The following is an 18,913-nucleotide window of genomic DNA, read 5'->3' as shown; positions in this document are numbered from 1 at the left end:
TGTTGTAAATTTTAATGAGATGATATCACTTAATACTTAGCACTTAATAAGCACTCAGCATATAACTGTCATTACTAAGGTGGGGTACTGTTGGGGTCATTGACCGAGGTACCTGCAAAACACAAGGTGTGAATGTGTGCGCAAACTGAGTCTTGCAACCTGTCTATTAGGTTGTGTCAGGGCTTTACAATATTGGTGTGACAAGAAGCAAGTTATTTATCTAAACAGGATCTTTGGACATGAATATAGTACAGTGTTCTCAAATGGGGGTTGATTTTGCCCCTCAAGGGGCAACTAGCAGTGGCTGAGCAGTTTTGGTTACTGCAACTGGGGGAGGAATGCTATTGGCATCTAGTGGGTAGAGACCAGAGATGGTGCTGAACATCCTCCAATGCACAGGATAGGCCCCTCCCTACTCCCCAACTATAAATTATCCAGCCCAAAATGTCAGTAGTGTTGAGGTTAGAAAACCTGGCGTAATGTCTACCATGGCTTTATATGCTTCTTTAGCCCACTGTAGAGGGGCCTACAGATGTAACTGTGTAGTTCACAGCCCGCAGGGTACTGGTGTAATGCCCAGAAAAGTTTAGAGGTGTTATAAGGTCATGGGTAGAAGAGAGAGGAGGTAACAGCTAGAGAGGCATTGGAAGACAAGTCCTGGTTGGAGTAAGAGAATGTCTCTTGATAAAGCCCTCCATGCAGGCTTGAATGGGTCCAGGTTTTCTTAGGGGTAGATGGAATTGCATCTGAGCCACTCTGCCTGGTGGAGCTTTATAATGTAAATGGGACATTCCAGCAACGGGCCTTATATTGCTGCCAAGGCTCTGACATGACATGGATGGGAGGGCTGTAGAGTCAGAATACCTTACATACAAATACCAATACAGGACTCAGAGCTGCGGGCAGTCTTGGAAGGAAATGAAGTGGGTTATTATTGTTACTGTGTTCATGAGGATCAAGGTTACATCATGGCCCCAGAAAGAGAGGAAGTAAAAGGTGAGGGACCATGAGTCCATTCCCAGACGAGCGCAGGCCTGGGACCTAGCAGCCCTGCAGATCTCTGGATCGTCTTTTGGGCTACACACCCCACGTTCCGCACAAGGTTGTGACCTCACAGCTCTGGGCACACACCAGCATTGAGAACTGTTTGTCAGCACAGCTGGTCTGCCTTCTCAGGATGTAAATTATTATCTACCCATATGTGTTGTTATTTGTATTAATTACAAAGTAATACATATTAGTATAAAAGCCTGGGAAATACAGAGAAGTATATAAAAAAGAAATTAAAATCCTTGATAATTCCAACTTCCACTGGTAAAATTAATGTCTTGGGGAATATTATTTCAGAATTTTTCCATGCATAGTACTTTTAACATAATTGAGATTACACATAATTCTGTGGCACTTGGCATTTGTCTCTATCTGAAGTTAACAGGGTAGTTTTAGGTAGTGTGAGGAAATGAAATGAACCTAATGGGGTTCAGGGTTCTTGCAAAGAATTTTCTCCTCTCAATAAATCCACACCCAAAACAATTCTTGACTGTTGACATTTATAGAACTTATAAATTATCTTCTAAGCGAAGCATCAGCTTTTTAAGATTTTATAATCCTGAGGTCAGAATAACTGCAGCACTTAAAACAGCTATAATTTGCTAAGAATACAAATGTTAGAAAAGCTTTGTTTTCACTCGGTAGAGGATAATTCAGGATTCATGCACAAGGTATGTGTCTCTGACACATGAACCCTTGTGGCTGTATACAAATTTGGAATAATTTTACCTTTGGAATTGGAGTTGAGTGGCAAGTTTACCAAAATGGCTAAAGCCTTCCGCACACTCATGGCTACAGGTTATGGCAAATGCTGACTGCTCTTAAAGGACACAAATTTACAGAGAAACTCAGAGGAGAGGTGGGAAGGAGACCCTGGGCACACACCTGGGCCACTAAGGTGCTGTGGGATGCATGCTGGCTGCCAGAATTGAATTGCATGGGGGACAGAGCCACCAGGAGCACTTTCTTCCTTTCCCTTGGCAATGCCCAACTTCCGTCAGTGGATGTTGAACAAATATTTTAAAAATATCAGTTTGAAGGGACACAGACTACTAGCCTGCCTGGGGTTCCAGGAGTATGGCTTGTCTCTGAGTTAATCACTTTCTCTTCCATCATCCTACTGAAATAGCAGAGGAGCAGTATTGCAATGGGGAGAGGCAGCATCCACCTGCTGGTCACCTTATATGACAGCTGAGCCGCGGGGTGCAGAAATGGAGGGGGATGCCAACTTTCCCCCACAGGACAGCAGGACTAGGGGGAAGGTGCGTTTCTCAGAAGTTCACAAGCAAATCTCTCCCAGCCATGCATAAAACAAATGCAGCGCATGCCTGGAGTCCTCATGGAGCTCACAATTTTCACCTGGAGTCAATTTCAAACTTGGTAGAACAGGGGAAACATCAAGGTTGACTGTCCACCAGGGACTGGTGCAGCTAACTTTGAACTGTGTCAACTCGCCCCCAGAATAAGCTCTTTTACTCCCAACTGTAAACCTTGCCACCTAGTTACCTCTAGTGACAGCTTCCCTTTTGTCACCCAATCATTCTAGATTTTGGCAGTAAATTTCAACGTATCTATTTTTCTAGGACTGAAAGATGGGAACATCCACTAACACGGTCTCTGCAGGAGCCACTTCAAAAATCAGTGGGCAAAAACCAGAGCTCTCTCTGAAAGAGGGCCAAAGGGGAAACACCACCAGATACACAAAATGCTCCTGAAGTGCGAGAAAAAGGGCCACTTGGGGAATGAGCAGAGGTGCCTTACCTGTGGTCACACAGCCAGCTGCAGGCACTGACCTCTAATGCCTGGAGTTCTTCCTACCCTGGTCTGGGGCTTTTTCTCTTGATCTAGGTTCAAGTCTTGACTTCTCTACTAATGTGCCCTGTGACCTTGGGCAAGCAGTTAAATCTCTCTGAGCTGCGATTATCTGTCTGCAAAATAAGGGGGATCTGTTGAAATCAGCATCTCTGAATCAGGCACACATCTGTCACCTGGGCATTTGGAGTCAGTGAACCCAGGGATCTTTGGGGATCTGTGTCTTGGAGGCAATGTAGAGAAGCAGTCTAAAGCCTTTGGAGTCCGACTGCCCAGGTTCAAGTCCTTTCCACCCCTGCCATCTGCATGAACTTGGGCACTCAATCACTCTGAGTTCGTCAGCAAAATGGGGATTCAAATAACTCCTCCCTCATTGGGCTGCGGTGATGATGAAATGAGATAATACAGGAGGGTGCTTGGCCCAGTACCTACTACTGCAGAGTAGGTACTCAACAGTCAGTAGCTGCTATCACTTGGAGGAAGCTCCCTGGTGATTCTGATGGGCATCCCCATGAAGAACATGAGACTATATGCTCCTTTATGTCTCTTCATTCTGAGTTACACAAATAGCATTTCATCACCTTCACATGATATCAAATCCCTAGGGATGTATCCAGCTTGCGTTAAGTACCTTTGACCAATATATGGCAAAACTCTAACCCATGACAAGGAAACAATAGGCTTTTGTTTGGGAAATTTATGTTCTCCTGCCCTCGATCCTCCCTCCCCATCTGCACTTTAATGATCTCCCTAGGGTGCCCACAGCAGCCCTGCAGCCCAGGTGTTTTCTAAGATGAAGTACAGTTTCTAGAAAATTGGGCAGGTTTTTGAAAACAACACCCTCTGGAACATCTACGTTTGAATGAGTGTTGTCTCTCTTCCCCCTAGGAAGTTGAGCCCCCTCTTCGGAACTCCTAGAACTGCCTTCCTGACTGATGTTCAGTTTGGGGAAATATGTTCAAATGGTCCAAAGCTTTATCCTTTGAGAGTGTGCAAAAGTAAACCAGAGCCATGCCTGGTGAATAGGATTGAAGATCAAGTTGAGAAATAAAATTTTGCATCAAAAAATAAAGTATGCCTATAATATCATGAATCTGATTTCTCACATGGCCTATAAACTCAATTTTAGTGAGTTTGTTAAAAATCAGTTTCTTTTGTTTATAGTCAAACCTCATGTGTCTTCATGCAATACCAGGATAGTCTAGCATGTTTTTCATTATTGCATTAGTAAAACGTCCATTTTTAATTTACAGTGCACAAAATGGATCACGTCTCAGCTCATACTCCAGTGTCTCCTTTTTAGCATTTGAATCTCTCTGAAAGTGCATCTCCAGTTGAAAGTGTATCTTTTCTTGGCATAATACACTGAATACTAAAGCAGGAAAAAGTGCAGCCAGAGTAAATACAGTTTGTGTGAAGATTTCCAAGATATCTTCTTGGCCAGCAGAGTTCAGCCTGGTGTCGGAGGAACCAACCAAATGTTAAACTTAAGATGTATTCTAGACCTCAATAATTAGCAAGAATTTAAAATTTAAGTTTTAAATCAATTTTGCGGGTTTTTTTCTGATTACGTCAGGGACATATGATCCCAGATAACTTAGAAAACACAGATAGATGGAAAGAAGAAAGTAAAAATTAATAGTGGTCGCATTCAGAGGTGACGGCTGTTAACATTTTGATGTATATCTTTCCAGTCTCTGTCTGCATATAAATATGTGTGTTCAAAAAACAAAAATAGTATCAGTGTATTGTTCTGTAACTTATTTTCAACACAGAATGCTATATTATTAACATTCCCCATTCCCTGCATTAGTAATTATTCTTCTACAACATTGTTTAATTATTTAGGGGTGAAATATAACTTATGTAACAGGTTACCTATTGTCAGACATTTAGGTTGTTACCATTTAGATGTTTTTCTTTTCCCTCTCTCCCTCATTCCCTTGGTTCTTTCCATTTTTACTTTTGCTATTAGAAGCAATATTGTGATGAATATCCTTATGGCCAAGTCTTTGTAAACATTCCCAGTCACCTCCTTTTGATGAAGCTGAAATTGAAATTCTGGGTCAAAAATGTATAAAAGCAGTTAATTTATTTAAAAAATTGCCTTCCTAATGATTTAATGGTCTCTCACTGATGATGAATGAAAACACCTGTTTTCCTACAGGTTTCCAAGACTGCGCATTGCAGTTTTGTTAATCTTTGTCAATCTCACAAAGTAAAAATGGCAATTGATTATTTCGATTTGCATTTTCTTGGTTATATGAAACATTTTCTACATGCTTATTAATCATTATTTTCTTTTTTTTTTTTTTTTTTTTTTTTTTTTTTTGAGACGGAGTCTCGCTCTGTCGCCCGGGCTGGAGTGCAGTGGCCGGATCTCAGCTCACTGCAAGCTCCGCCTCCCGGGTTTACGCCATTCTCCTGCCTCAGCCTCCCAAGTAGCTGGGACTACAGGCGCCCGCCACCTCGCCCGGCTAGTTTTTTGTATTTTTTTTAGTAGAGACGGGGTTTCACCATGTTAGCCAGGATGGTCTCGATCTCCTGACCTCGTGATCCGAATCATTATTTTCTTAAAAATTTCCTTTGCATATCTTTTACTCACTGATGTATTCATCTTTTTTTTTTTTAAACTGATTTTAGGAATTGTCTTTATACTAAGTTTATTGACCCTGTGTTTGTCATATATCCTATTTTTCCAATTTTGTTTCCCATTTCTTTTATTGTAGTAGGGTTTAACAAGAGAATTTTAAAGTATGTGCTCAAACATTCAAATTTTTCTTTCATGGTATGCTCCTTCATGTTTAAAACATTCTTCCCAACTGGAAGATTATATAAATTTTTTTGTTTCCTTCTAGAATTTTTACATCTTCATGTCCCATTAAAATTTTTCCTTCATCTGGAATTTGTTTGAATGAAAGGTGTAAGATTAAAAATGAAGTTAATTGTTTTTCCAAGTGGTTAGCCAGTTGTCTCAATGTCATTTTTTGAATAATCCACTCTTTCCCTATAGATTCGAAAGGCTGCCTTATTTTATACTAAATTCACCTAAGTGTTTGGTTCTGTTTATGGGCTTTGTTCCAATGCTCAGTTTGCCTATTGTGGTGTGATCTTACATTGCTCCAATTACTGCAGCTTTTTTATACATCTTAAAATTGGCTAGGGCAAGTTTCCACATTTTTCTTGGCAATTCTTATGCGTTTATTCTTCCATATAAACTTCAGAATTATTTTGTTAACTTAAAAAGTCCCACTGGAATTTTCATTTGGATTGTAATAAAAGTAGATATTAATATGAAGACAATTGATATCTTTACAATACCCAGTTACTGCTCCATTTAATAACAGTGATGATAATACAGTAATACCAGCAGCCAACACTGACTGACTGACTCTTAACTGTGCATCAGACCCCATTCTTTTTTTTTTTTTTTTTTTTTTTTTTTTTTTTTTTTTTGAGACGGAGTCTCGCTCTGCCGCCCAGGCTGGAGTGCAGTGGCCGGATCTCAGCTTACTGCAAGCTCCACCTCCTGGGTTCACGCCATTCTTCTGCCTCAGCCTCCCACGTAGCTGGGACTACAGGCGCCCGCCACATCGCCCGGCTAGTTTTTTGTATTTTTTAGTAGAGACGGGGTTTCACCGTGTTAGCCAGGATGGACTCGATCTCCTGACCTCGTGATCCGCCCGTCTCGGCCTCCCAAAGTGCTGGGATTACAGGCTTGAGCCGCCGCGCCCGGCCCAGACCCCATTCTAAGCCCTGCCTGCCACATTTAAACCTCATAACAATCCAAGACATAGTATGGCTATTATTGCCATACTCATTTTACAGAGAGAGAAACTGAGGCATGGAAATGTTAAATAAGATGTCACAGTCATACAGCTAGATATGACAGAGCCAGGACTCTTTTTCCCTGGTGGTCTGGCTCCAGAGCTTGTAACTATGCCATGAGTCTATGGCTTTCTAACTCCTCACACTTTCTTTATATCCCTCAGAAAGTTTTGTGACTTTCATCATATACGTCTTTACAAATTTGATTAAGTTAGTTCTTGTTACATTTTATTTGTCTGCCCATCAATGATAGACTGGATGAAGAAAATGTGGTACATATACACTATGGAATACTATGCAGCCATGAAAAAGAATGAGATAATGTTCTTTGCAGGAACATGGTTGGAGCTAGAGGCCATTATCCTTAGCAAACTAATGCAGGAGCAAAAAACCAAATACCGCATGCTCTCACTTGTAAGTGGGAGCTAAATGACGAGAACACACGGACACACAAGGGAATAACACACACTGGGCCTACTAGAGGGTGGAGGGTGGGAGGAGAGAGGATCAGGAAAAGTAACTAAAATGGGTACTAGGCTTAATACCTGGGTGATGAAACAATCTGTACAACAAATCTCCATGACACAAGTTTACTTATGTAACAAACCCGCACTTGTACAGCTGAACTTAAAATGAAAGTTAAATAAATTAAAAAATTTATTTGTTGTTGCTATATTTTTCTTGTGATGTTTTCTAATTGTCATTGCTGAACACTGGCAAAGCTACTGATTGTTATAAGCAAGGTATTTATTTTGAAGTCATCAAACTTAATTACCCTCTCGGTAGCCTAGTAGTTCGGTTCACTCTCTAGTTTTCCAGGAAGACACAAGCATTATTTTAGAGCAATGACGTTTGGCTGCTTTTCCTGTATTTATATCTATGATCAGATTTCTGGTGTTATTATAATGTTCATGGCATTGTCTAATACGGTAGTCACTAGCCACATGTGGCTATTTGCATTTAAGTTAATAAAAATTAAATGAAATTACTAATTCAGTTCCTCAGTGCACTAGCCACATATCAAATGCCCAGCAGCCACATGGGGCTTGTGGCTACTACCATCTTAGAACATTTCCATCATTATAGAAAGTTCTATTGGACAGTGCTGCTAGAACTTTCAGATCAATATTAGATAATAGTGGTGAAATGGATTGTTCTGCTTTTTTCTTCTGAACTTTAAAGTGAATTCCTCTACATAGTGATTTTTTTATTAGAATGATACTGAGTTTTGAATTCAAATATGCAGATACATTTTTATGTTAAAGGAGTCTTATCCTATTCCTAGTTTACTAGAAATATTTTTTTTTAAATTAGGAACAGATAATGAATTTTAATATCTACCTGGCATCAGTAACTTTTGCTATATGAGAAACAAATTCCCCCTCTGTCTTCAAAATTGTCTTAGCTATCTTGGTCCTTTTTAAATACATTGCTAGATTTTGTTTGCCAATATTTGATTTAGATGTTTGTCATTAGTGAGCTTGATCTCAAATATTCTCTACTTTTAGGGCTTTTGTCCATTTTTTTTTTTTTTAACCAAGATTATGTTATTATCATAGAATGAATTTATATGCTTTTTCTTGGTGGGTGTGGTGGCCCACACTTGTAATTCCAGCATTTTTGGAGGCTGAGGTGGGTGGATAGCTTGAGCCCAGGAGTTCGAGACCAGCCTAGGCAACATGGTGAAACCCCATCCCTACAAAAAATACAAAAATTAGCCAGGTGTGGTGGCTCACATCTGTGGTCCCAGCTACTCAGGAAGCTAAGGTGGGAGGACTGCTTGAGCCTGCGAGGCAGAGGTTACAGTGAGCAGCGATTGTGCCGCTGCACTCCAACATGGGCGACAGAGCCAGACCCTGTCTCAAAAAACAAAACCAAACAAAACATTTTCTTTATTTCTTTCCTCTGGAAGAGTACATATGTGATATGGGTCATTTGTCCCTTAAAACTTGATAAAACTCAGGTGAAAAAAATCTGGATGTGGTGCTTTGGTTGGGGGATGAGATGAAACTTCCTTAAATTCCCTTCTCGTTCATATAGTTTATGTTCATCTGTGTCTAATTACACTGTTTAATCCTTCCATGAAGTTTTATTTCAGTGAATACACTTTTTCAAAACTAGAATTTACACTCAGTTCTTCTGCAAATCTGCTTTTGATGAGTATTCTTTCCCCTATGATCTGTTTGATCTCTTTACACATTTTAAACATGTTTATTTTCCATTCCCTTTCAAATTTGCTCTCTGATCCTCCCTTCGTGCTTGTTCTGTTTGTTTCATTCATCTTGACATGGTTTGTCATTGTGTGCCATCAGCCCACCTTTAGGGGGTTGTTTGCTGCAGGCATGCTGTGGGTTTGGGCTATGTGGAAGACTGCCACAGGGTGAAGGTGCATGGCGTCTGTAGGGCCACAGAGATCAGGAAGGTCACAGACATATTTTGGGGCTAGTTTCTTGACTTGGTGCTTTTGTATCACATGGGGGATGTAACATCATTACACCTGTGGATTTGCATCCCCTGCCTGCTTTCTTGCCCGATTAAATGCTTGGTGTAGCCTGCTGGAGCCTGATTTCTGCAGGGGGCTCTGCTTTTGTGTGATGCCTTGGCACAGACCTGAGATCTGGTGTCCTGTATCTGCATCAGCATTGGGATCACAGCCTGCAGCCTGGCCTGGAGCCCCTGTGACTTTGTGTCTTAACTTGGGTTTTTATTCCCATTTTGTTTCCTGTACTTGGAGATTCCCACTTCTTTCCTTTGAGTGAGGCCACATGATATAATTTGAAAAATCATATTTTATCCAGAATTTTGGATCTGTTTTGTTGACCACAAATCTAGAAACTGTCTTCGATTTCTAAGTGGTTGATTTTTTAAGCAAATGCAAGGAAATTGGGAGAGAAGTATGTATTAACCTATTTTCTGGTTATGCTTATCATCTAAGCATGTGTCTAAACAATTTCTACTTTTGGCATTAATCTATTGGCATTTTTGTCCAGGTCTTAGAATGATCAATTTGCAAAGTTGTTCACAGTCATTTAAAAAAGTATTATATGCCCTATGTCTTTAGAGCATAAAGATACATGCTCCAGATCTCTAATTTTTAAATTAAGTTCTAAGACTTGAAAAATCCTATTAATATCTCCTACTATCCACATAATTTTTAAGTTGTTCTTTTGACGGATTTTGCTTCACATAGCCTGCTATTGCATTATTTGCTGAAGACCCTGAGGTTGGCCTCATGTTTGAAGTGGCTAGAGTCACACAGCCTTAGCTTCATTATTGGGCCTTCAATTAAGTCTTTCTCATTAATAGTATCACTTATGTTCTCTTTTTGTCACAAAATTCAATGCTGCACTTAGGAAAAAGAATCTCGAAAAAAGAAATATGTGATATAAAAATAAGAACAGATAACATTTTAAAACTTGGGGTATAGAGGTGGGGAAGGAAAATGGGAAAGGTAAGGGAATCTAAGTGTATTTTATTTTATAGGGAGGAATCAGTGGAAACTATGACATTTATAAAGTTGACAGAAAAATGTAGATGTAAATGTGCTGCATTTTAAAATTTGCTCATCTTTTCTTCCTCTACAGGTTCTTGTTCATATTATTTTCTGCATGGAAATGAACAGGTGAATTACTAACTAAAGGCCAAGTGTTTTCCTCAAACGCTATTTTTCCCCTTGGAATATTTTTAATAGCTGTATGCTTGAGTTTTTGGGTGTTGCTTGCAGCACAGAATATGATCAAATCACTGCCTTCATTTTCTCCAAACTGTTGGCATTGTGTTGAAGGCACGGGTTTGTGATTTAAGCCAAATCCCTACCCCAACAACCTCTATTTCTTTTTGAATATGAATGAGGTGACAAGCCTGTGCATATGTTTGCAACTATATATTAGGAAAGGAAGAAAGGAGAGAGAGGATGGACTGGTTTCCCAAGAAAGAAACACAATTTCACAGAGAAGTTGGAAAATAGGCCTTCGAGTACTCACTTTACAAATCCATAGTGAATTTGCATTTCATCTTCTTCCTATTACTATTTAGATGGGGTCTCACTCTGTCACCGAGGCTGGAGTATAGTGGCATGATCTCAGTTCACTGCAACCTCTGCCTCCTGGCCTCAAGTGATCCTCCAGCCTCAGGCTCCTGAGTCGCTGGGGACCATAGGTGTGCACCACCACACCCACTTAATTTTTTGTATTTTTGGTAGAGACAAGGTTTCACCATGTTGCCCAGGCTGGTCTCGAACTCCTGAGCTCAGGCCATACACCCACCTCAGCCTCCCAAAGTGCTGGGATTACAGGCATAAGCCACCGTGCCTGGCCTCATCTTATTTAATACAGCATCTTGTGTAACCTTTGAGTAACAGCACATAGCGTAGATTCTCTCTCTCCCCAGCCCACTTCCATGTGTCTTCAGAGAGCTTGGGCCTGAAAGCCCGCTTGTCTGGGAAGTCTTCTTTGGAAGGTATTGATATCTTTGAGTTAAACCCTCAGGAGTTTCTGATGTTAGACTTGGGATTTTGGTTAAAGAGAGAGAAAAGGGGGACTTAAGCGACAGCCCAATTGAAAGGGAGAAAAAAGAACTCTGCTGGGGATGCATGTCCAACTTTCACACTGTGACTACTCAGGGATATTTCAGAATGTTTTCAAATAGCACGTACTTTTTGGATCTGTGAGAGCATTTCCAAATATTAAGAAAACTAACTGAATATTTCCAATGTTTGGAATTACTCCAAGGCCAGGAATTCCAGATGTTTGTGAGGAAGCCGCAGCATGTGTCTGTTTAACTACTAAAGTGGGTTTTATGATGTCAAGAAGGAAATATCCACACCCCTTCAATTCTTCTTCTTTAAAAACAAGATAACCTTCTTCAAAAGGCTATCAGGAGCCGGGTGCGGTGGCTCACACCTGTAATCCCAGCACTTTGGGAGGCCAAGGCGGGTGGATCAACTGAGGTCAGGAGTTCGAGACCAGCCTGGCCAATATGATGAACCCTGTCTCTACTAAAAATAAAAAAAAAAAATTAGCTGGGTATAGTGGTGCACACCTGTAATCCTAGCTACTTTGGAGGCTGAGGCAGGAGAATCGCTTGAACTTGGGAGGTGGAGGTTGCAGTGAGCTGAGATCGTGCCATTGCACTCCAGCCTGGGCAACAAAAGCAAAATCAGACTCCAAAGACAAACAAACAAAAACAAAAAACACACAAAAACGGCTATCAGGAGGAGAAAACTAGTGTGAGTGATTAGTCAACAAATGTGTGTCCTCCTCTCCTCCTTGCTCTCTCTACCTCTCAGGGCTGTTGTAGCAAAAAGATGTGAAGCATTTAGAAGGTACATAGCATTACAGAAAATGCAATATATTATGACGGTTATCACTACAGATGTGGAATAAATAATTATCTGTGTGAGGGATGCCAGATCCAAATCATAACCAGTGCTTCTGGCATCTGTCCCTCATATAATAATTTTCCCCATCTCTCCTGGTCAGCCACATGAATCACACACATCTTTAAATTAGGAACTTGACTGCTACAAATGTCTCTTGAAGAAGCCAATGTTATGATAATTCATTTTTTCTCATGAAATGCACTTAGTTTTACTTCCATATTCCTGTATTTCATGTAAGATATTCACCACGATGAGAGTTTCTTGGCTGTTCCACACAAGAACCATCCAGATTGAAAAAAGCTGCAGAATCTACATGTGCAAGACTAATGGTTTGGTTTTTGGTTTATTCAAGATTAATGCATTTAGACCATTCCTTTTTCACACGTACCCTTAAAAGTCCCAATACTTTGTTAAGACGCCTCACATTTCTCTAGCCCTAATTAACCATCACCAGCACTGCCACCTGAGAGTGAGCCACTTGGTAGATGGCAGGGGACAAGGAAACCAGTGTTCCGCTGCTTCCTGAGGGCTGCTGCAGGGCTGGGACATGTGGCTCTGTGTTTTGTGGAGGACAGGGGCTCAAGTCCAGCCTTGCTCTGCTTACCAAGCTGGATGCCCATGGGACTGTGCTCACCCAGGGGGTGCCTTTTCTGACTGGAACCACTGTAGGGGCTCACTATGCCCTTGCTACGGGTCTTTCTGCAAAGAAGACTCTTTTCTGCTAGTTTCATGTATGTGGCCTTGCTGGAAGCAGGGCTGGGAATTCCCTTCTCTGAAGCCAGTTGAAGAAACCCATGGACTCTGCAAGGACTTACTGAGTGTGACCGAGTCATTGATTTTGAAGCTGCAGAGGACCCTGTCCACGTTGCGGGCATGCCGGAAGCCATTTCCTCTCACGACAACTTGAAATGACTCTGAAATAAAGAATAATGACAAGACTCATTACTTGACCAATAACCTTAAGCTTCCCATCTGCCCTGATTTATAGCATTTGTTCACCATTTCACCAGGCTTAAAATATTCAAAAATTAATTTAGGTTGAAAACCAAAAGCAACCAGGTGGGTTCCTTTCACAACTTACCAGTACATCCTCACTAGGTGTCCCGAGGAGGACCTATCACTTCTTATTTGAATTCCCACCCTTTTATCTTTGGGCTTACTGGTCCTCCTAACCCAGAAAGCCTTCCTCCCTCTTCTCTGTCCATTCAAATCTTAGCCAATTTTCAAGTTCAGGCAGTTTGAAAATCTGTGATCTCTGTAGCCAGAGGGAGCCACAGGGGAGGGGCCCTCCACTTCCTCTTTAGTCAACTCACCTCCTCTGTGTCTGTTTTACACATTGTACTCCTCTGAAAGGATTTCTTAAGAGCCCACAGTGCCTACATTTTAGAAAGTCACTGCCTTAGGGCATTCACAACTTGTCCTGAATAGTGTAGGATTGTCATTACGTATGGTCTGGTGTTGTTTTCTTGTCTATTCTCCCCCAGCTGGAAAAACATTCCTTTACGTCAGGAGTTGTTTGATGCCACTATGGCACTCCTATCTCTGCTGGGCACACAGTAGCAGTACATAGGCTAGGTAGGAATAATTGTACTTAGGAATGAATCACAGTCTTTTTTTTTTTTTTTTTTGAGACGGAGTCTCGCTCTGTCGCCCGCGCTGGAGTGCAGTGGCCTGATCTCAGCTCACTGCAAGCTCCGCCTCCCGGGTTTACGCCATTCTCCTGCCTCAGCCTCCCAAGTAGCTGGGACTAAAGGCGCCAGCCGCCTCGCCCGGCTAGTTTTTTGTATGTTTTTTAGTAGAGACGGGGTTTCACCGTGTTAGCCAGGATGGTCTCGATCTCCTGACCTCGTGATCCGCCCGTCTCGGCCTCCCAAAGTGCTGGGATTACAGGCTTGAGCCACTGCGCCCGGCCATGAATCACAGTGTTGCTTAGCAGTGCTCAGTTGCCAAATACTACCTATTTGAATTGATATCAGCCCCTCAGTGTAGTACTCATTTGTCTCTGCATAGAAGAGATCATTTATCTTGCTAGCCTGCATATTAATTGCTCATTGGCCTAACATATGTTTGATTAATACACATGAATAAAATCGTCATTAAGTAAAAACAACTGTCCTTTACAATAGTCCTAACATGGAAAAAAAACAATAATTAGTTGGCTAAATGTTTGGGAATATTTGCTTAAGTTTGTTGGTATCTAATGGTCAGTGTTCTACTTTTTTCACTTTTATCATCCTTTTGTATCTACAAATTGGGGATTGGGATAATGCTATGTGGAATATCACAAGAGAAATAGACTAAAGGTCAGAGGAAAAAATGCAGTTTGTGAATGTGGATCTTAAACAGTACATTGCTGTCTAAATGTTGACTTTTTGTTGGAGGAAGAATGAAATTAGAGAATTAGTATATGGGACTCTCAAAGTTTAATAAATGTCATGAGTGTATGCCACCTTCATTCCCAGGAAACTGATTTAGAGGTCACGTTTGCCAAGACAATAGTAACTAATGCTAATTGCTCCCTCAATGTGAGCCAGGCCCTCTGTGAAATATTGTACATGTCTGAGTCATTTAAACCTCACCACAGCCCGGGGAGGTACAGATGAGAAAACTGATCTTAGTGAAGTTAAGTAATTTGTCCAAGATCCCACAGCTGGTAACTGTCAGAATCAGAACTGGAATCGAGGTCTATTAGGCACCAAACGCCATGCCCTTAGAACTCAGCCATTCTCTTCTGAACCACCATACGAAAATGGGGACTCATTGCCTTCTGACAGAGGAATCATTTAGGAGTTGAAGTTGTGAATTTTTTTTAAAGCTTATTTTATTTTAATTTTAGGCAGGTTTGCTGATTTTGCAGAAAAGTGGAGCAGGCCTGGATGTGAAGCAAGAAACTGAAATTTAAATAAAAGAATGCAGAGGCGCTACATGTGCCACAAGGAGTACAAGTTAGAAAAGAATGCTTTTTAGAAGTATGAGACCTTCACAATAAGGAAATGGAGATTGTGACATTTTGAATGACTTGCCCAGAGTCATGTCATTAGTAAAGCAGAAAAACTGGGACTCGTATCCAAAAGTTAAGGTGATGGGCCTATGGTTTTTTCAGGAGCATAAGTCCTATGACTATGGAGGATTTATATATACATGTTGATGCAAATGTACAATTGCTACATTTAGAAAGATGGGCTTAGTAGTTTTCTTTAGATGTCTGTCAGGCATCTGACAGATTCCTTGGTTGGCTCAATAAGCAATTTAGATTTGTAGAAGAATCTTGTCTTCTCTTATTTGCTCAGTTAAGCCTACAGAAACCTATTTCTGTGTCCATTTTGAATGCCAGACATACAGACATCTGTCGTTTGACGTTTTTGCTGATTCCAAATATTTTCTGCCTCACTGCTGTGCCTTCTTCTCTTATTTCCTGAAAGATCAGCAGAGGAAGAGAAGACTGTGGAAATGCAGGCCACATGCCAAACTCTATTCTCTAACACCATGTTCTAACATTACCAGTTGAGTTGCTAAATCCTCTATAAAAGAGGCTGCCTGCATGTCTGCTTGGCCCGACCTCAGGGAGTTTAGGAAGAAAGACAGCAGGAATCCATGATGTGGCAATGGTGGAAACCAAACAATTTAACCCCCTAAGCGAGGGCAGAAGATGGAGGAAATGATGCTCTGGGGAGTGTACCCAGGCAGAGGCGAGCTCCTATCCTGCCTGATAGGGTTTCTGTGTTAGTGCACACATTTGGTTACCAGAAGAGCCCAAACATCTGGCCCGACAGCCTGACTAGAATGTCAGCTCTTCACACATAGACGTTATGTAACAAAACCCTTTTGAATGAATCTGCCAGTAAGTGAAAACCAGGACACACTAGAAACAGGACACTGATTTAATTCCACTAATCTACAAAGCCCTGAACCCACCTTTCAAAATATGTACAGCTGTGTTTTTAGGCAACTTGTATGTTGGCTTACAGTTCCTATAAGAAGTACCTCAAGATTGCAGGGCTTTAGGGAGGAATTTTCCACCTGAAAATGGTCTTTGATTTAATCTTTTTAGTTATATATCCTTTAAGGTTCCCTTAAGATCTATATTCTTTTGTCACTGTTATTCCCAATTACAATGAAAGCTTTCTGATGGCAGAGGCTAACATTTCTATTTCTTCTGAATGCTGGGCTGTGCCTTAACCCAGGACTGAGTCAGTCTCAGGATGAGCTCATTGAGTGATTGAATAAATAACATATCTTGGCATAGAAAGAGAATAAAGGGGAAGGATAAGGTGGTCATTTATTCAGGTCCCAGCCAGGTCTAATCCTGTTTGTTTTCTGAGGCTTAATAAGGTCCATGAATGAAAAGATGTTTAACATCATTAGTCACATGGAAATACAAACCACAACCATATGGAGATATTACTTCATACTCACTACGATGGCTGAAAAAAAAAGAGACGGACAATAGCATCTGCTGGTGAAGAAATTATAACCCACATACATTTTTGGTGGAAATGTAAAATGCTGTGGCCGCTTTGAAAAATAGTTTGGCAGTTCTTCTACAAAGTTAAACATAGTTACCTTATGTCCCCCAAATTCCACTCCTAGACATATACCCAAGATAACTGAAAGTTATGTCCACACAAAAACTTATACAATAACATTCACAGTGGCATTATTAAAAGCAGCCAAAAAATGGAAATAACCTAAATGTTCATCGACTGATGAGTATGGTATTTCTATAAAATGGAATATTATTCAGCCATCAAAAGAAATCAAATTCTCATACATGCTATGAGATGGATGAAACTTGAAAACATTATGCTAAATAAAAGAAGCTAAACACAAAAGGCCACATATTGCATGACTCCCTTTGTAAGATATGTCCAGATTCGCAAATCTGCAGAGACAGAAAGTAGATTAGTGGCTGCCAGGACTGGAGGGAGGAAGAAATGGGGCAATAACTGCTTAATGGGTATAAGGTTTCTTCTTGGAGTGATGAAAATATTCTGGAATTAGATAGTTATCATAGTTGTACAACTTTGTGATATATTAAAAACCACTGAATTGTACTTTTTATTTTACCTTTTATTTATTTATTTAGAAGCAGTCTCACTCTATCACCTAGACTGGAGTGCAGTGGCATGATCTTGGCTCACTGCAACCTCTGCCTCCTAAGTTCAAGCTATTCTCCTGCCTCAGCCTCCCGAGTAGCTGGAATTATAGGCGTGTGCCACCACACTGGGCTAATTTTTGTATTTTTAGTAGACACGGGGTTTCACCCTGTTGGCCAGGCTGGTCTCAAACTCCTGACCTCAAGTGATCCACCCGCCTCAGCCTCCCAAAATGCTGGGATTACAAGTGTGAGCCACCACTCCTGGCCTGAATTGTACCATTTAAAAGGGTGATTTTTATAGTAGGTAAAATATAGCTCAATTTAAAAAAAGAAAAAATAAGGTCAGTAAGTAGTTTGATAAGACTTATTCCATTCTGTTCTCTCATTTCTTTGGTTTCCTTTTTTCTTTTTGGAAATGTGGAACACATAGCTTTGAGATGACCTCAATAAAGATTCTGTCTGAAAATGAGATATCTGTATATTCTCCACTTGTTCTGGTCACCCAAGACTTTTGTGCCAAATTATTGTTAGTGATATTTCATCTTGTGAGTCAGTTTGAATTTGCTCTCCTCTTAGATGCTTAATGTGGTATGGAACATCAAAAATAAAACGTAGGGACTGACATATAATGGGTGCTTTCTGATGCCTGAATTGTTCTAGAACTTTTTTCAGTTATAGCTTTTAATTTATAACAACTTTAGTGAGGCATAACTGATATACAATAACTTGCACATAAAGTGTATGATTTGATAAATTTTGACATATGTATACAATCATAAGACAATACCACAGTCAAGACAGTAAGCGTAGCTGTCACCCCCAAAAGTTTCCCTGTGTTACTTTGTAATCTCTCCTCCCAGTCCTCCCTACCTCCACTCTCACACAACCACTGGTCTGCTCTCTGGAACTGTATATTAGTTTGCATTTTCTGGAATTTCATGTAAATAGGATCATGCAGTAAGTAATTTTCTTGTCTGGCTTCTTTTACTCAGCATAATTATTTTAGGACACATCCACAATTACTTTGAGATTTATACATAGTTTATTGCTTTTTATTGCTGAGTATTAATTAGTCCATCGTACAGGTAAACTATAATTTGTTTATCTACCTACCTGTGGATGAACATTTTAGTTGTTTTTGGCTATTAAAAATAGAGTTGCTATGAACATTTGTGCACAAGTCTTTGTTTGGACATAGATTTCCTTTTCTCTTAGGTAAAACCTCAGAGTAGAATGGCTGGGCCATATGGTAGGTGTATATTTAATTTTTTAAGAAACTGCCAAAACTCTTCCAAAGTGTTGTGCTGTTTTGTATTTGTGTATGAGAGTCCTTCCTCCACATAGAAATATCTTTAAATGAAAGGAAAGATTGAGCAGAGAATGAAGCAATCCATTTGGAAGAGGTGACCGAAGGTTTGAAATGAATGCTTCGAAAAACAATGAAAAGTGAGAGAAATACACCACTATCTGATGTTGCTTGAATGTGTCTGTTTTAAACATCGAAATTTCCAAATGGTAAACACGACATCTTAAATGACTTTCTTTTTGTGCCAACTCACCCAGTTTTATCAGAAACAGTGGGAAACACAGCAGGAATACAACTGCTGCTGAAATGACAGTGTGAGGAGCTAATTATAACTTTCTTCCGGTTCTGGAGTATAGGAACTTCAAGTGTAGAGCAGTTGGCAAGTTGCACACTTGATTCCAATTAGTTCCTTCCTGGCATCCTTGCTTCCATAGCACAT

At 40.5% G+C, this 18,913-nt stretch overlaps 1 protein-coding gene across 1 annotated transcript in view; it reads right to left on the bottom strand.

The window, feature by feature from the left end:
• Positions 1 to 18,913, bottom strand: part of ANTXR1 (ANTXR cell adhesion molecule 1) — a 248,040-nt gene that overhangs the window by 144,725 nt on the left and 84,402 nt on the right. The window contains exon 10 of the mRNA XM_030921455.1: positions 12,886 to 12,984. Within this exon, the coding sequence (XP_030777315.1) occupies positions 12,886 to 12,984 (99 nt within the window). The remainder of the gene's footprint in view (positions 1 to 12,885; positions 12,985 to 18,913) is intronic.

The sequence above is a fragment of the Rhinopithecus roxellana genome, chromosome 17 (genome assembly GCF_007565055.1).
Source record: "Rhinopithecus roxellana isolate Shanxi Qingling chromosome 17, ASM756505v1, whole genome shotgun sequence".
Lineage (NCBI taxonomy): Eukaryota > Metazoa > Chordata > Mammalia > Primates > Cercopithecidae > Rhinopithecus > Rhinopithecus roxellana.
The sequence above is the reverse complement of the archived record's forward strand: the minus strand, read 5'-3'. Positions and strand labels throughout refer to the sequence as shown.